The sequence below is a fragment of the Hemibagrus wyckioides genome, linkage group LG23 (genome assembly GCF_019097595.1).
Source record: "Hemibagrus wyckioides isolate EC202008001 linkage group LG23, SWU_Hwy_1.0, whole genome shotgun sequence".
Taxonomy (NCBI): domain Eukaryota; kingdom Metazoa; phylum Chordata; class Actinopteri; order Siluriformes; family Bagridae; genus Hemibagrus; species Hemibagrus wyckioides.
The window spans coordinates 11,835,289-11,853,553 of record NC_080732.1 but is presented as its reverse complement, the minus strand read 5'-3'; the positions used below and the strand labels follow the sequence as shown (position 1 = coordinate 11,853,553).

Sequence of the window (18,265 nt, the reverse complement as noted above, 5' to 3'; positions counted from 1 at the left end):
GACTCAGTAATTCAATAAATACATTTTAAAATATTTCAATAAATTAAGTTAAGACACATCAGTGAATGGTGGATTTAGTTTAGCTCTGGTGCAAAGCAGAGTTTCTCTTCTGCTACAGAGCACAGAGCATTAGCATGACACCACACTGTCTCAAACATCTTCACATCATTCATCTTTCTGTAGAAATTAAAATCAATTAAAATTCTTGATTTAACAAGTCTGAGGAAAATTCTCTTTGCATCAGTCTGTGTTTTGTGCAAACACAGGTATATCGCCATTTTTGCCTGACCAAATATAAAATTGATCAACTGGCATTTGAAACTGTTCCTCCTGACGTACTTAAAACATACTGAGAGAGAGACAGAGAAAAAGATCTTTATGTGGTGGGTATGAGAACCCTGATTTGGCTGATGTGATAATTATAGCATCATTACAAATAATACAGTCTATCTGTGTAAACTGTGTGTGACGGATAAAAAGTGCAGCTTTGTTCCAGAGCTACAGTATCCTATAGTAATGTTGTAAATGCTTGATTCTGATTGGTCAGATTCATTCGTTAATAAAAAGGGTGTGGCTGGTGATATGTTGAAGCTTTTCATGAGGAAATGTGTAATATATTTGGAAGGAGTCTCCAGTTTTAGTGTTTTTCTAATAAGGTTTGTTTGTGTTATTTTCAGTAACAGGATACGTTTTAGATTTTGGTCTAAAACTTTAAGAGCAAAAAATCAAGAGTTTGGTGAGATCATGATCCTTTATAACTGGAATAATGTGGATAATTTGCTTCGGTGATGTTCCACGATATTGGATGCAACTCAACAACAAAAGATGTTCATTAATTAGTAAAAAATTCTACACCAATTACCCATAACATCATGACCACCTGCCTAATATTGTTTTGGTCATCCTTTTGCTGCCAAAACAGCCCTGACCTGTCAAGGCATGGACTCTACTAGATCCCTGAAGGTGTGCTGTGGTATCTGGCACCAAGATGTTAGCAGCAGATCCTTTAAAGGAGAAGTTCACTTCCAGAACAAAAATCTACTGATAATTTCCTCACCCCCTGGTCATCCAAGATGTTCATGTCTTTCTTTCTTCATTAAAGAAATGATGTTTTTTTAAGAAAACATTTCAGATTTTTCTCCATATAGTGACCTTCAATGGTGTCCTGGAGTTTGACCTTCCAAAATGCAGTTTAAATGCAGCTTGAAAGAGTAGTGTTTACGTTAGGTTAATATCTATGCATTGAAAATATAGTCAGTGAATGTTTTTTGGGGATTAATTGCAGCTCAGCCTCTTTCCTGTCCAGGCCTATACAGTGTTTCTATATTAATATTAAAAGCCATTTTGAATTGGATTCATTATTGGGGTTTGGAACTTAACTGTTTAATGTTAACTGCTTACATGATGTCATGAGGTCATGTGACCAACTGGCATCATGTAGAATTCTGAATTCTGTTCTGAACATCACCTGACGACGTACATAGCAACCATCCTCAGACCACCTTTAGCTATCGACAGAGAAACAGTGCCCCTTGTGTAGCAGCGATTTTACACCATTTAGCAGTATTTTTACAGCATTTAGCAGCGGTTTCACTGAGTTTAGCAGTATTTTACAGCGTTTAGCAGCATTTCACCACTTTTAACTGTTTTATACAATGGCTGCACTGTTTGTGAAAGATCTTCACCCTGAAGTATCAGAGGTGATACTTTCTAATAGATTTAGACCTGCAGGACACGTCCAATCTGTCCACATTTGCAGGGACAGGAAGACCGGCTCTCCTCTCGGATACGCGTACGTCAACTTTCGCTATCGAGATGACGGTAAAACAAACCTTTTCTTTTTTCTACACTGTTTCTTACCTGTTTTTGCAGCAGATTTAAGGCTACATGTGTAACTTCTGTAGTATTTTATAGTTTTACTATATGGATATGGTCATGTTTTAAATGGTACTAAAAAGATATGAAAAGATATTTGGATGAGTTATATATAGACTATAATAGACTTTAATTAAAAATGAATGGTTTATTTCTGTTCCCTCAGCTGAGAGAGCCATTGACATGTTCAGTTTTGAAATCCTCCTGGGGAGACCCATGCGTGTCATGTGGTCTAACTGGGAACCCACCGCCAAGCCCATCAAGGGAGGGAACATATTCATCAGGAACCTTGATTGGTCCATTGACTGCACCTCCCTGTTTGACACTTTCTCTGTGTTCGGGAGGATCTTGTCATGCAAGGTTCGAGCTTTGAGCTGTTATATATGAATATATATATCTGAATAGCTGAATATCTGTGTTTCATGATTAGTGTGTTGTTGTGTGTTGACACACTGTGTTTCTCCTGAAGGTTGTGGAATCAAAAGGTTATGGGTACGTTCAGTACGAGTCAGCGGAGGCGGCGGAACGGCTGAACGGAAAACTCCCGAACGACCGCCAAGTGTAAGTCACATGTAAATTAGTGTCTTTTTACCAGCCAGGGTTCAAATGTCAGGATTTTTTAAACTTTTTTAAACATTTCTTTTTAAACTAATTGCATTGAACTCTTTATATTGTCGAAACAGAGATTTGTTTGGTCTTATGAGGGTATTTCAGTCAACATCTGGTGGTAATTTTGCTGTCGAGGACATAACTTTTAACAGCAGGGTTTAGATTCTAAGTGCAGCTTCTCTGTTGTGTTACAGCACCATCGAGTACTTCAGGTCTTGGGAGGAGCCCAAGGTGGAGGTGTGCAGGGCCGAGGAGCCCAAGGTGGAGGCGCGCAGTGCCGAGGAGCCCAAGGTGGAGGCACACAAGGCTGAGGAGCCCAAGGTCGAGGCACGCAAATTTATCAAGAAGATTGACCACACCATCCACAGAAAGTGCCTGCGTAGAGCCCCACCATTACTGTACAATGTACCACCAAAACTGCGCCAACCAGTGCTGCCTCCCTGGTTCGAAAGGAGCACCCTTAAGACACCTTGCACAAAGGACACTGTCCAAAGCACCAAGGCATCTGCCTCAGAGGACATCAGCCAGATTGTCTACACTGCTGCCTCACAGATGGTCCAAGCCGCTGGATCCCCTGCCCCAGTAAACAATGTGGAAGCTGTTGAAACTGCTGGCCCAGAGAACTCTGAGGAATCTGTTGAGACAGCTGCCTCAGAGGGACCTGTGGAAGCAGTGAAGACAGTGGCCTCAGATGACAGGGTGGAAGCAGTAGAAGCAACTGCACCAGTGGAAGCTACTGAGACAGCTGCCCCAGAGGAAACTCTGGAAGCTGTCTCAGATATCAGAGTTCCGGCTCCACTTCAGGTCCAAAACACAACAAAAAGCACCCACACACAACAATAACAATATTCTGCATGCTTAATATTACATGCTAAAGATAGTGTATGAAGGATTATGGTACTAATCTAATTGTGTGATTATTATATTGTGTAGTAATATTATTATTATTATTATTATTATTATTATTATTAATAATAATAATAATAATAATAATATCCTGTGTTCCCAGGATGTACCTAAATTTCCACCACCCCAGAAGAGGCTGACGATCTATATGTTAGAGTCAGCAGATTTAGATGACCAGATCACGATGGCCTGTGAATTTCACACACACACACACACACACACACACACAGACACACACACACACATCCGGCTCGTATACACTCCTGCTCTCCAGCTTAGCATTTTATTCCACTTTTATCATCACATGTCCACTGAAAACATCTACAAACTCCTGCTTTCAACTGCATTTGTTTTTAGTACTTGATATCAGTTCATAGAGAGTCTGAGCCCCACCACCCATGCTACCTGATCAGATGCCTCTGTTTCTGTTCTCTCTCGCTCTTTCACACACCTCACACACTTTCTCTCTCTCTTTGCAGATGATTACTTGCTTCCACTGGTAGCAGAAATCCACCCTGCTGATGCAAAACAAATCACTCTGATGCTTGTGCAAGGAGAAAACAATTTCAAGATCATGAACATGATTAGTGATCCCGAGCACTTGCAAGCCAAGGTAAGTGTACACACACACACACACACACAGTCAAGAAATATACATTCAAGCAACATGGCAAGTGTTTCATATCAGATTCGTAAATATCTTTAACATGTTAGCTTTGGTCATTTGGAAAACAAAGCCCCACCCACTACTCCCTCAGTCCTCATGTGTGTGTGTGTGTACGTTTGTAGGTGGATAAAATGGACACCTTACTGTGGGCAAGAGAAGCTGGTGTCAAGCTGGTGAGGATCTTTAATTAAAATTTCTGATATTGATTCATATTTAAATGGATCATTACAAAGGCGGACAGACAGACAGATACTAGTGAGTATAGATGGTGACATAATGAAGTTAGTGCCTCCACAGGAGCAGTCTGACACTTTCACGCTTGGCAAAAGGCAAGCTGTCAAGAACAAAGACAACAAATCACCTAAATTTATTGTAACTGCAGGTATAAATGAACTGCAACACTCAGGGTTTCATAAATTTGGGGCAGAAGTGTAATGCCTACCTCAGGAACGAAGTTCTTCATTAGGCAGGGAGGCAACATGGGCTGGCAGAGTTTCTGAGGAATATAAAACTGCATCCTCTGCATTCTCTGACAAGCAAGGAAACCATAACCTCATTCACGGAGCCGAACCCCCTAGAGCGGCCGTTCTCTATCATCACCTTTATGTTTTTGATTACTCCAAACTGCACAAAGAACAAGCGCGGACCCTCATAACCCAGGTTCTCACCCACGTTCTTAACGTAGAGATTCAGACCCTGGAGCAGAAGAGGCAGAGTTAGCATTCCTTTTGTGTGTGTGTGTACACATGTGTTTACCTGCTCAGTCTTCTGACTGAGCCCAGTCTGCCTCTCTACACTTGTCTGCCCTTATCCCACATCCAGCTTCTTGTGCACCTCTGCCTCACGATGCTTGAAGGATTTGAAGTGCTCTATGGTGCTGTAACACAACAAACGTTGCTCTTAGAGTCTTTATCTAAACCCTGCTGTTAGAATGACATCTTTGCCAGCAAAATTACACCAGGAATTTGACTGAAACACTCTCATAAAATCAAACAGAACCCTCTGTTTCAACAGTATATGGAGTTCAATAGACATCAAATGCAATTAGTTAAAGCACAAAAAAACCTGACACTTTAACTCTGGCTGGTAAAAACATACAATTTTACACATGGCTTACACTTTGCAGTTGTTTAACAGTTTTTCATTTAGCTGCTTGATGGCCATCTCCGCTGCCTCCACCTACTCATCCTGGGTGTCGTCCAGCACAGTGCCATGCGTGTGTCCATCTAGTGAGATAAAAATCACTGAAAAGAAGTTGGACTACTGGTCGGAAGGTTGTGAGTTCAAATCCCAGGTCCATGAAGCTGCTACTCATGAACCCCTGAGCAAGGCCCTTAACCCTCAATTTCTCAGTTGTCTAAAATGAGATAAAATGTTGCTCTGGATAAGGGCATCTGCCAAATGCCAGAAATGTAAATGAAAATATCTGAAACCTCCCTCTTCTCTCCTCACAATAATCTCGTGTCACAATATTCAAAACTCATGTCACTAAGACCTATCGTAAACATCCATCCATCCATTTTCTAAACCTGCTTTATTATTAATTGGGGTCACGGGGATCTGCTGGAGCCTATCTTAGCACACATTGAAAGGCAGGGGTAGACCCTGGACAGGTCACCAGTCCATCACAGGGCCACATATAGACAGACAACCACACACACTCACACCTACTGTATGAGGATTTAAGAATTACCTAATTACTCCTATTTAGAATTACCAGTCAGCCTATTGTACATGTGATTAGACTGTCATTGGTCTAGGAGTATGATTCTCGCTTCATTGCGAGAGGTCCCAGGCTCAGATCCCGGATGAGCCCCCAATTTCATGTTACACCCCGTCTAGGGAAAAGGCGAAACAAGAAAGAGTCGATGACACAGGACAGTGTGGAAAAAAGGCATTAAAGTGGCATTTTAATGAAAACCTAGGGGTTTAGAGTACTACGGGGGAGTGTAGCTTCGGAAGCCGGCAAGGCCAAAATAACAAACAAAAACCCACAACCGTCCAGGATCTAAATACCCTGCTTCACAAAACAAAAATAAATATAAAAGACAAGTTCCTTCCCTAACTCCCTATCCAAAACAATCAATGAAGGATCCAATAAAGAAAATGGCATAAGTCTCCCTACATCCCCAAAATCCCTTGTAGAACTATGTACAGTATTAAGAACAATTTTACAACAGGGAAATCCAGAGTCAAGGCCTGAAAACAGGCAGCAGGCTGTACTATAAAGAGTTGAGCTAATCACATTAGCAAACAGTCGGTTCCTTACCCTCAAACATTCAAACAAACACACGCTGTCTTAGCATATACCTAGATAGCTATTAGACAAGGCAGGGCAAATACAGAAAGCCAGCACAGGACAGAGCAAACACAGCAAGTGAGCACAAGGCTGAAGACAGGAAGTGATGAAGGAGACTTCTTATAGGTTGCATGGACACTGGGGGAACCAATTAGGCTTCTTCCTAGACAGAAGACACAAACAACTTCCCAAACAAAAGAAAACACAGAAGTAATACCAAACAGGACATTATTGGGAGGAAACCAGAGTAAACCCACACAAGCACAGGGAGAACATGCAAACTCCACACAGAATGACCCCTGGATCTTCTTGTAGTGAGAAAACAGTGCTAACCACTAGGCCACCGTACTGCCCCCAGTGTAATTTTAAAACCTTTTTTTAGTGTTTTTTTTACTTTAATTTGAGACTTGAGTACATTTTGGATGGATTCCTCTTTTAGTAAAGATTTTCACATTGACTATAATTTTTAAAGTCTACTTTAAATTATAGTTTTTTAAACTTTTTTTTTTAACTATACTTTTTTTTTAAAAATACGTTCTGACCACATCCTACATATTCCTCAGACTTTACCACTGTATCTGCTGATGCTGATTGGACACTGCAAGGCTCCCAGGCTGAGACCCGCCCAAAGTGACATCATCACCCAGGGTCACGTTTGGCACATGTGTCTGCTGTTGAGACACGGTGCCATTATGCAGGTGCAGCCTGTAGATCTCCCAGTGCTACTGTAAATACACAAAGAACATCAACTGTCAAAATACACTCGTTGTGTGTAGTACCCTATACTACAAATGGGTAGGGTTTCTCTTTGCTCTCAAAACAGCCTTCCATGGTAGATTCTGTTCCATGTTGATGTGACTGCATCATGTAATTCCTGCAGGTCCTTCGGGTGCATGCTGTGAATCTCCTGTTCTACTACATCCAAGTCCACATTCTACTGGATTCAGATCTGGTGACTAAAGACCAATAAAGAACCCTGAACTCATTGCCATGCTCATGAAACCAGTTTGAGACAACTTTAACTTTCTGAGGCTGTGGCATTTAAGCAGCCCAGCAGGCCCAATGTGCCATAAAAACATTTCCCACACCGTTGCACCACCTCCACCAGCCTGGACTGTTTTAAATAGTAGATTATAGAAATGATTTTAAACCTCTCTTTTCTCTCTTGAAGTGAACATGATTGCATGTAGCCAGTTCACCTGATTGCATGTTTTGGGGAGCAGGGAGGAGGAAGAAACTGAAACAAACATGATCATGTAGATCATGTAGAATGGGATTACATTTTTTTATGTGCTACAGAAATTTGGTTTTGGCAACACATTCATTTCATGGATTAAAATTTTATATTCCTTCCCAGTCTCCTCAGTTTGGACAAATGGAGTATCTTCCTCTTATTTCCCCTTGAAACGCGGCACAAGACAGGGCTGCCCACTTTCACCTTTGCTTTTTGCATTGGTAATTGAACCCTTAGCAATTGCCATTCATACTGAACAATTGGGAGAGCTGGTACAGTTCACAAAATCTCAGAATGATTTTGCTCGCTGGTCAGCTCTCCCCATTTCTCTGGCTGGTTGTTTAAACTCAGTAAAGATGAACATTATGCCTAGATTTCTGTATTTATTTCAGTGTGCTCCAATTTTTATATCTAAAACTTTCTTTAAGACTTTAAAACAACACATCTCATCTTTTATTTGGAACAAATGACCAGCCAGAATCCCCAGGGAAATACTTTAAAAACCAAATTGCCCTTCAAAATTTCTTATTTTACAACTGGGCGACAAATATACAATCTACACTGTTCTGGTTTCAGAGTCATTTCGGACTCTGTGATTGGGTCCCAGATTGAGTCAGTACTGAAGAGGGTTCTTGCTCCCCAGTCTCACCATCCTGACCAGCTGCACTACTGTGTGGTCCTCTTACTGCCATCTCACGTTTTCCTAACAGTAATTCCATTGTCCGGCAATTATTTCTACAGTTGTCAATGATATCTACATTGAAAATATTTTTCCTAGCTTTTCTAACACAAAAATTCCCCCTTCTGTTCATGTTTTTAGATATTTTCAGTTCCAAAACTTTGTAAAAAAAGTCATTTCCCAACTTTTCGAATCTTCCACAAAAATCCCATCTAGATCAAATTCTTGAAGTACCTTTAGATAAAATCAAAGTATTGTCTACTCTATACAGGCTGATCTCCTCTATTTCTACATTTAAAATGTTTAAGGTAAGGCTTAACCCTTGTATTTACCTCCCATTTATTATAAACTTATTCTCTCCGCATGCCAAATTGACCAGGTCACCATTTTTTTTTGTTTTGTTTTTTTGAAAGTTTGCATTTCCTTACCACTCTTAATAATTATCCACAACACTTCTTTTTTTCTTTCACACAGATTTTGTTTTACATTATGCGTTATTTTTATTTTAGATTATGCATTATTAAAAACAAACTGGTCCATCTGTGGTGAAAAACACTGGTAGCTGTGGTTGCTAGAACTTTCCAAAAATTATTGTTACTGTTTATATATATATACAGTATATCACTCATGGGATCAATAAAGTCTATCTATCTATCTATCTATCTATCTATCTATCTATCTATCTATCTATCTATCTATCTATCTATCTATCTATCTATCTATCTATCTATCTATCTGTTTCTAGTCTCTTGTATCATTATTCTTTTATTATTATAAAAGTTCAATAAACAGGTTCCGCAAAAGAAAAAAAAACAGAAAATGACTGAAATAAAGGAATGAAAGTTACATAGTATTATTGGAATCTCCTTCAGTATATGTTAAACATTCTCCTTACAGAAAGTTTCAGCATTACAGTAGTTCTATGTATTCAGTATTTCTTTACATCACTGCATTTAAAAAGTATAAATTTTAATGTCAATACTGCACATAATTCTCAAATAAAAGTCTATCCAGCTGTTATGCAGAAGTCTGTAATAATGTTTCTCTTAAGTGTTTTAATTAAAATCTATAGTTTGGTGTGATTTATACACATGGGTTTGTACATCATGACTATTGGACGCTTTATTATGTCCATTTTATGATGAAACAGCAAAAGAATTTGAAAATCATTTGTCATTTTCTGATCATGATAAATATCAACACAACTAGACTGAAATATACAGGTAAGATATCTACTGGTTTCCTGTCAGGGTTGTGGACTGTTTTCTGGCCACTAGAGACCCCCACTGCCTTTTTGTTGGTTTCCAGTCTCTGTCATTATGTCTAATAGGTGTCACCTGTGCTTTGTTTAGGTTTGTGTATTTAAGTCACAGGGACCTTCAAAGATGATGAAAATACTCAGATCTGTGCCTCAGCAGAATCTTGCCTCTTAGGTCTACAAGGGTTTTTTTTTTGCTATGACTGTTAATGATGTTTTAGAAAAATCTCAAGTGTGATCAGTGGAAATCACATGTACCTAAGCTATAATTTTAGCACCACAGATAATTAACTTTCTTTAATTAACTTACCTACTTAAATGTGTTATTCCAAAACCTCATGAAAACCTGTTTATGAGTTCAATCCATTTTAGAGTATGACTGTAACGTTATAAAATGAGTGAAAAATCAAGGGGTCTGTTTACTTTCTGAATGCACTGTACCTTTTCATTATAATGGTAAGACAGTCACTGACAGCTGCAGAATGCTCAATAATCCTCCAACATCCAATCACCATTTAAAACTTGACACTCGAGGCCACAACACAATGATGGGCATCAAATTCCACCCAGTCTGAACAATGCATCAGGCAGAAAAGTCACTGTTTATTCCACATGCCATTTATGATACAGATGAGTTTAACAGGAAGATAAAGAAATTAGTTCATTCATTCATTCATGAAATACTGATACACTCTGTACTTAAAAAAATCACATAAGAATTTGTTTGCATTTTGCACCATGACACTGATAGTCCAATTGACAACCATTGATATATTTTAATACTTTTCAGGTAAAAGTTCTGATATCTGATCTAAAAATTAGAAATTAGCAATTAGGATCATTAGTATCATATTTGTCTTCAGAGTAATTAACTGATCATTTTTTGAATATGACCAATATCCTGACTTTAGACATAACAATTAAGTCACATGTATATATGTAAATGTATTAGTGTACATGTCTGCTTTGTTCATTGCACTAAAACAACCATTTGATGAAACGCGATGAAATGAAATGGATATGATTTTATACATTTTTTTTATTATATTACTTTCATGCAAATGTCACAGTACTCTGAACACCTATAGTGCTAAAGGCAGCTACAAGCTATTCATCCATTCATCAACTAATGTTTAGCTTGATTTATCACCAGTCTTCTATCATGTCTTCTTTTACATTTAGTTCAATCTACAAGCAACAACAACACTCTATTCACCTTTAGAGTTTAAGATACTGGGAACTCTTTATATACAATTCTCCTGATGTGAAGGAAAACTCACACGAACCAGTGAGTTAAATGCTTAGCTAGCCAGGCTGCAAATATAAACATGCAAAATAATAAGACACAGACTGCACAACATTTCAGTCACAACCTTACAAGGAGCATATTCTCAGCAGCTACTAATGAACTAATAGAGGTGTAGATGACATTTATAGGTACTGATATTCATACCTCTGGAGGAAACAAGGCACTGCTCATCATCTGGCCGGTTGTAACCCCTAATAACACAGTGGGATGTTTGTACATAGCAGGGACTGGGAGGAGGAATGAAGAGAAATGTGAAACAGTTACAAAACATATACTTATAAGTTACACTCATACAGTATGTGAAAAACTATACTTTTTGTTATGGTGTTTTTTGGAGAATTTATTTAATTTCAGAATAAGGGTGTAACCTATTAAAAAACAAGGAAACAAACAGTTTTGAATACTTTCTACAATATATCAATGTCCCATTTCATATACATACACTATATTGCCAAAAGTATTCGCTCACCCATCCAAATAATCAGAATCAGGTGTTCCAATCACTTCCACGGCCACAGGTGTATAAAATCAAGCACCTAGGCATGCAGACTGTTTTTACAAACATTTGTGAAAGAATGGGTCGCTCTCAGGAGCTCAGTGAATTCCAGCGTGGAACTGTGATAGGATGCCACCTGTGCAACAAATCCAGTCGTGAAATTTCCTCGCTCCTAAATATTCCACAGTCAACTGTCAACTGTATTATAAGAACGTGGAAGTGTTTGGGAACGACAGCAACTCAGCCACGAAGTGGTAGGCCACGTAAACTGACGGAGCGGGGTCAGCGGATGCTGAGGCGCATAGTGTGAAGAGGTTGCCAACTTTCTGCAGAGTCAATCGCTACAGACCTCCAAACTTCATGTGGCCTTCAGATTAGCTCAAGAACAGTGCGCAGAGAGCTTCATGGAATGGGTTTCCATGGCCGAGCAGCTGCATCCAAGCCATACATCACCAAGTGCAATGCAAAGCGTTGGATGCAGTGGTGTAAAGCACGCCGCCACTGGACTCTATAGCAGTGCAGACGCGTTCTCTGGAGTGACGAATCACGCTTCTCCATCTGGCAATCTGATGGACGAGTCTGGGTTTGGCGGTTGCCAGGAGAACGGTACTTGTCTGTCTGCATTGTGCCAAGTGTAAAGTTTGGTGGAGGGGGGATTATGGTGTGGGGTTGTTTTTCAGGAGCTGGGCTTGGCCCCTTAGTTCCAGTGAAAGGAACTCTGAATGCTTCAGCATACCAAGACATTTTGGACAATTCCATGCTCCCAACTTTGTGGGAACAGTTTGGAGCTGGCCCCTTCCTCTTCCAACATGACTGTGCACCAGTGCACAAAGCAAGGTCCATAAAGACATGGATGACAGAGTCTGGTGTGGATGAACTTGACTGGCCTGCACAGAGTCCTGACCTCAACCCGATAGAACACCCTTGGGATGAATTAGAGCGGAGACTGAGAGCCAGGCCTTCTCGTCCAACATCAGTGTGTGACCTCACAAATGCGCTTCTGGAAGAATGGTCAAAAATTCCCATAAACACACTCCTAAACTTTGTGGACAGCCTTCCCAGAAGAGTTGAAGCTGTTATAGCTGCAAAGGGTGGACCGACGTCATATTGAACCCTATGGATTAGGAATGGGATGTCACTTAAGTTCATATGCGAGTCAAGGCAGGTGAGCGAATACTTTTGGCAATATAGTGTATTTTTTTTATAGTGTATAAGCAAGATTGGATGCTTCCCAGATGGGGAGAGTAAACATGTGATTTGTGCGGAGTTCTTTTCACATTTCTCCTCTCTCTCTTCTGTCTTCACAGTAACCTTTGTACTCATTCACTCTAACACTAATTTAGGGACACAAATAGCAGAGACCATGGATATGACTAAGCAAGCCTATTATGTCAAACCATAATAAAACAATTCACCTTGAAGAAGCCTGTTTGAAGTTACATTACCCTCCATTAGAATTTAGCTTGCATTTAGAAGGATGTACTGTTATGGCTAGCTCAGCAGTGAAAGACCTGGGCGTAATATTAGACAGCAACTTGTCCTTTGAAAATCATATTTCCACTATTACTAAAACAGCCTTCCACCTTAGAAATATTGTCAAGCTTAGGAACATTTTATCTGTATCTGATGCAGAAAAGCTAGTTCATGCATTCATGACCTCCAGACTGGACTATTGTAATGCATTACTAGGTGGTTGTCCTGCATTTTCAATAAACAAGTTTGAAGAATGCAGCCGCCAGAGTTCTTACCAGATCAAGAAAATATGATCATAAAACCCCAATATTATTATCCCTGCACTGGCTACCTGTTAAGTCTAGAATTGATTACAAACTAGTACTACTTACATACAAGGCTCTAAATGGTTTAGCTCCCACGTATCTAACCAGTCTTCTGACATGCTACAATCCACCACGCTCTTCAAGATCACAAAACTCTGGACTTCTGGTAGTTCCCAGAATATTAAAGTCTACAAAAGAAGGTAGAGCGTTTCGTATTCAGCTCCCAAATTTTGGAGTAGTCTTCCTGACAGTGTTTGGGACTCAGACACATTCTCCCAATTTAAAAGTAGATTAAAGACATATCTCTTTAGCCTGGCATACACATAACACACCCAATAACCTTGTACTCCAGTACATCTGATCAAATGCACATTATCATCTAGTCCTGCTAATATTACGAATGCTAATTCCTTTCCACCTGTTCCTTTTTTTACCCATCCCGAGGCATCTGGAGATTGTGCCAGCTCCAGTAGACAGAGGCCAACCCTGCGAGGATCCTGAGGCATCCAGAGATGGACCAACCTCAGCTGGATTCTGCTTCGTGAGGATTTGGGTATATCAAAGCAACGCTGCCAGCCCTATGTGGACTTTGAGGACGACAACAACCTCCTAATTAATACACACACTAACATTCTACATCACACTGTAGACTGTACATAACTGCAGAAAGGACATTGTTCATATCACACTCTTCGGTGATTAGAATAATTTATAATCACACTCTCCGGTGTCACCCAAATGAGGATGGGTTCCCTTTAGAGTCTGGTTCCTCCCAAGGTTTCTTCCTCATACCATCTAAGGGAGTTTTTCCTTGCCACATGTCTCCACAGTCTTACTCACTAGGGATGATTTTGTCTAACATCTAGGACTTTTTACACTATGTTTTTTGTTTCTTATGTTCTGTAAATCTGCTTTGAGACAATGTTCATTGTTAAAAGTGCTATACAAAAAAAAATGAATTGAATTGAACTGAATAGAACATGAACGCAGCCAGTCCATGATTTGTACCACTCAAAGGACACATTCATGAAGATTATGAAGAAGGGAAGCATCTTCCCTTCTAGCTGGTCACCAGATTTCCATGTAAGCCAGTCCTTTGCATGCAATGTTTTGACTTTGGCTCTCAGACAGTGTGGTGTAAATATATAATGGCCTTTTTTCTTGTCAAATAAGGATGTGGAGACACACTGGTGGATCAGAGAAATATAATATCTGCATTGTATTATTTATTTATTTGATCTGTTTTGAAGTAGTATTATAACAAGCAATAAATTATAGAACCATTAATTGAAATAATTATTCATCCCTTACTTGTGAATCAAGCATGTGACTTAAATACACAAACCTAAACAAAGCACAGGTGACACCTATTAGACATAATGACAGAGACTGGAAACCAACAAAAAGGCAGTGGGGGTCTCTAGTGGCCAGAAAACAGTCCACAACCCTGACAGGAAACCAGTAGATATCTTACCTGTATATTTCAGTCTAGTTGTGTTGATATTTATCATGATCAGAAAATGACAAATGATTTTCAAAGTCTTTTGCTGTTTCATCATAAAATGGACATAATAAAGCGTCCAATAGTCATGATGTACAAACCCATGTGTATAAATCACACCAAAATATAGATTTTAATTAAAACGCTTAAGAGAAACATTATTACAGACTTCTGCATAACAGCTGGATAGACTTTTATTTGAGAATTATGTGCAGTATTGACATTAAAATTTATACTTTTTAAATGCAGTGATGTAAAGAAATACTGAATACATAGAACTACTGTAATGCTGAAACTTTCTGTAAGGAGAATGTTTAACATATACTGAAGGAGATTCCAATAACACTATGTAACTTTCATTCCTTTATTTCAGTCATTTTCTGTTTTTTTTTTTCTTTTGCTGAACCTGTTTATTGAACTTTTATAATAATAAAAGGATAATGATACAAGAGAATAGAAACACGATAGATAGATAGATAGATAGATAGATAGATAGATAGATAGATAGATAGATAGATAGATAGATAGATAGATAGATAGATTTTATTGATCCCATGAGTGATATACTGTATATATATATAAACAGTAACAATCATTTTTGGAAAATTCTAGCAACCACAGCTACCAGTGTTTTTCACCACAGATTATTGTTATATGTTTATTGAACTTTTATAATAATAAAAGAATAATGATACAAGAGAGTAGAAATAGATAGATAGACTTTATTGATCCCATGAGTGATATACTGTATATATATATAAACAGTAACAATCATTTTTGGAAAGTTCTAGCAACCACAGCTACCAGTGTTTTTCACCACAGATGGACCAGTTTGTTTTTAATAATGCATAATCTAAAATAAAAATAACGCATAATGTAAAACAAAATCTGTGTGAAAGAAAAAAAGAAGTGTTGTGGATAATTATTAAGAGTTCTAAGGAAATGCAAACTTGGTGTCTATCTGACCACAGCATCTCTCTGACAGCTTTTCCTCCATATTTAGAGCTGATGCTGCTTTGAACTCTGAAGTTTCTTCCTCATGGTGCATTAGTTCCTAAGTCTCATCTATGAACTAATCACTTGATCACCTTTGTGAATTAACTTGAACATGTACAATTAAAATCATATCTTGTGCTTCACTTGTTATCAGTTTATTTGACATTACAACAACACCAGATCATTAGTTATACAGATTTAACAGGTTTAGACTGTTGGCTAGAAAGTATTTGCTTGTGAGAGGAAAACAGTGTAATTACTTCTGAACACCAAGGTTCCAGCTGAGGGAGAATTTCTACAGTGTAATTATATGAGAAATAAATGAGAAATGCTTATGACGTGTTATAAAAAAAAAAGAAGACACTTGAGACAAGAGTATTGAACAAATAAATAATTTATTAACTATTTAGAACTATTTACAAGCAATGATGAACTATAAACTTATTACAGATAATATATTTTATACCACAACAAAATGCCTGAATCTAATTGAAATAAGGTGTGCATAATTTTAAAATATTTTAGTACGATTCCTTACTTAGCATTATTTTAGCAGCATTTATTATATGTTAAGATTAATATTAATTATTTCCATAATAAAAGTGCATTCACAGGGACGTGTATGCCAGACATAATCAGAGACTATGAATAAATTTAAAAACTGATTATCGTTTAATAAAGTGTTGTGACAATTTTTTATGAAATGCTTATTTAACATTAATGTTTAATACATAAAACATTGCTATCATTGGCAAATCGCTGTGGTATAAATATCTTAATAATCTCTAAACTTGCTGGTGGGGGTGTTTAGGGGGTTTAGAAGGGGAAGAGAAGGGGAAGGTTTGGGGGGTGGGAGTACACTACATTTGTATAACTTAAAAAAATCTTAATCTTAAAAATGTAATATTTACATATTTACAGCAATGCATAATTTAACACCAAATTTAACACCAATAAACACCAAACACCAAAACAACAGAACAATAAAAAAAACAACATTAATAATCTAAAAATTCTAAACATTTAACAAAATCAAAATACATATGAAAAATACAAAAACCAGCAGACATTTTATTTTAACTAGATGCCATGACTACTTCAGTTATATCATTAAAATGGTTTACATTTATAGATTATACTAGGGATAAGACTAATGCTGAAATCTAGGGGTGAAATACTTACCACACATACTTACCACAGATACATACCTTACATCATGAATACGAGGTGATGAATATGAGGTGAAGACTGAGCTTTTTAAAGTTACATCTCACTCACATAAAACCTTACAAACCTACTGGGGACTAGGACGTCCCTCCCGATGAAATCCACATCCCCATCAGGTTCCACACGCTGCCGTCTACTCAGAGGGGCTTCTTGATAGCCATCCTCTTCGTCCCGCCTCCTCCTTATGCCCCGGCGTCGGAAAGGAGTCATCATTGTGGCAGGAACATAGCCCCTATCATCCACAATGTTGTTGAGGCTGATTTCATAATAAGGCAGCAAATGATATCTTGTCAAGGGTAAGGTCCTGACAAGGGATGGGGTCCTGAGAGGGGATGGGCTCCTCACAGGGGGTGGGATCCTGACAGGGGATGGGCTCCTCACAGGGGGTGGGGTCCTCACAGGGGATGGTCTCCTCACAGGGGGTGGGGTCCTGACAGGGGATGGGGTCCTGACAGGGGATGGGGTCCTGACAGGGGATGGGGTCCTGACAGGGGATGGGGTCCATATAGGAGAGAGGCCTCTCATCGGTGGGGATGGACTTCTATCAATGGACGGGTTCCTTGTCGAAACCTCATATTCACCACCATCTCCAGCTTCATTCTGCTGAGCAGGCCGGCTGTCATCGTCCTCGTAATCGCTGAGCTCTCTGTTGTAGTTGAGCTCATCTTGCGGAAACACAAACGTCTCCCTCCGACTCCCTGTGTCAAAGAAGATGAACAGACAATGCAACACATCTATTAACATCTCAGAAAAGAAAGCAGAAACCTTCATTTTAATAGCACTGTGTATGTTTTATAAAGCAGGAAAGCCTCACTACCAAAACAAGAAGTATTTACACAAGTTATATTACTGTAATCTTCCTGTAAAAGTGCATTAAAAACTCAGTATTTACATTTAAGCTGCATTTATAGGTGTTATACGGGGCTCTTCCAGTATCAGGGCTTCACTGTTAGTCACACTGGGCATTTATTTCAATGCTTAAAAATATCGTGTCTCCTCTCAAAAATTCGCCCTTTATCATAAATTACACTACTCCTAACTATTTTATTCACGACAGCTAGAAACAAAGCCTTGCTGAACAGAACTGAAACAAGCAGCTTGATATTTTTGCCTAAGCTGCACTCTACATTGCCACACTAGCTCCATTTATTTGTACCGATTGGTTTTGTTCAGCTAGCTGCCTTTCCTCACAGCCCCTTTCTCTCTCCGCTTTAACAACTCGACAAACACGGACAATGAAAAATCCTTAAAATAATATGTTACTTCATGTTATTATAAGCATTTTAACTCATTCTATTCACTCCATCAAAAAAAAAACTATGAACACTGAAAAACAATTACTTAGCTACATGCTAACTAGCCGTCTAGCTAATGTTTACTAACACTCCTCGACTTGACTTAGTAAACTTTAGCAAACGTTAAATAAACATT

At 38.7% G+C, this 18,265-nt stretch overlaps 1 protein-coding gene across 1 annotated transcript; it reads left to right on the top strand.

Annotated features, from left to right (window-relative positions):
* Positions 1–1,632: 1,632 nt before the first annotated feature.
* LOC131344023 (polyadenylate-binding protein 1A-like) lies at positions 1,633–2,440 on the top strand. The gene is made up of 3 exons (XM_058375946.1): positions 1,633–1,821; positions 2,042–2,235; positions 2,345–2,440. Exons 1-3 carry the CDS (start codon positions 1,656–1,658, stop codon positions 2,438–2,440), a joined length of 456 nt encoding a protein of 151 aa, XP_058231929.1. The 5' UTR covers positions 1,633–1,655.
* Positions 2,441–18,265: the final 15,825 nt, after the last annotated feature.

Excerpts from the sequence above, each read along its gene's own strand:
- LOC131344023 (XM_058375946.1), top strand. The coding sequence starts at position 1,656 with ATGGCTGCACTGTTTGTGAAAGATCTTCACCCTGAAGTATCAGAGGTG. Across the intron at positions 1,822-2,041 it reads CTTTCGCTATCGAGATGACG|CTGAGAGAGCCATTGACATG; the intron begins GTAAAACAAACC and ends CTGTTCCCTCAG. Across the intron at positions 2,236-2,344 it reads GGAGGATCTTGTCATGCAAG|GTTGTGGAATCAAAAGGTTA; the intron begins GTTCGAGCTTTG and ends TTTCTCCTGAAG.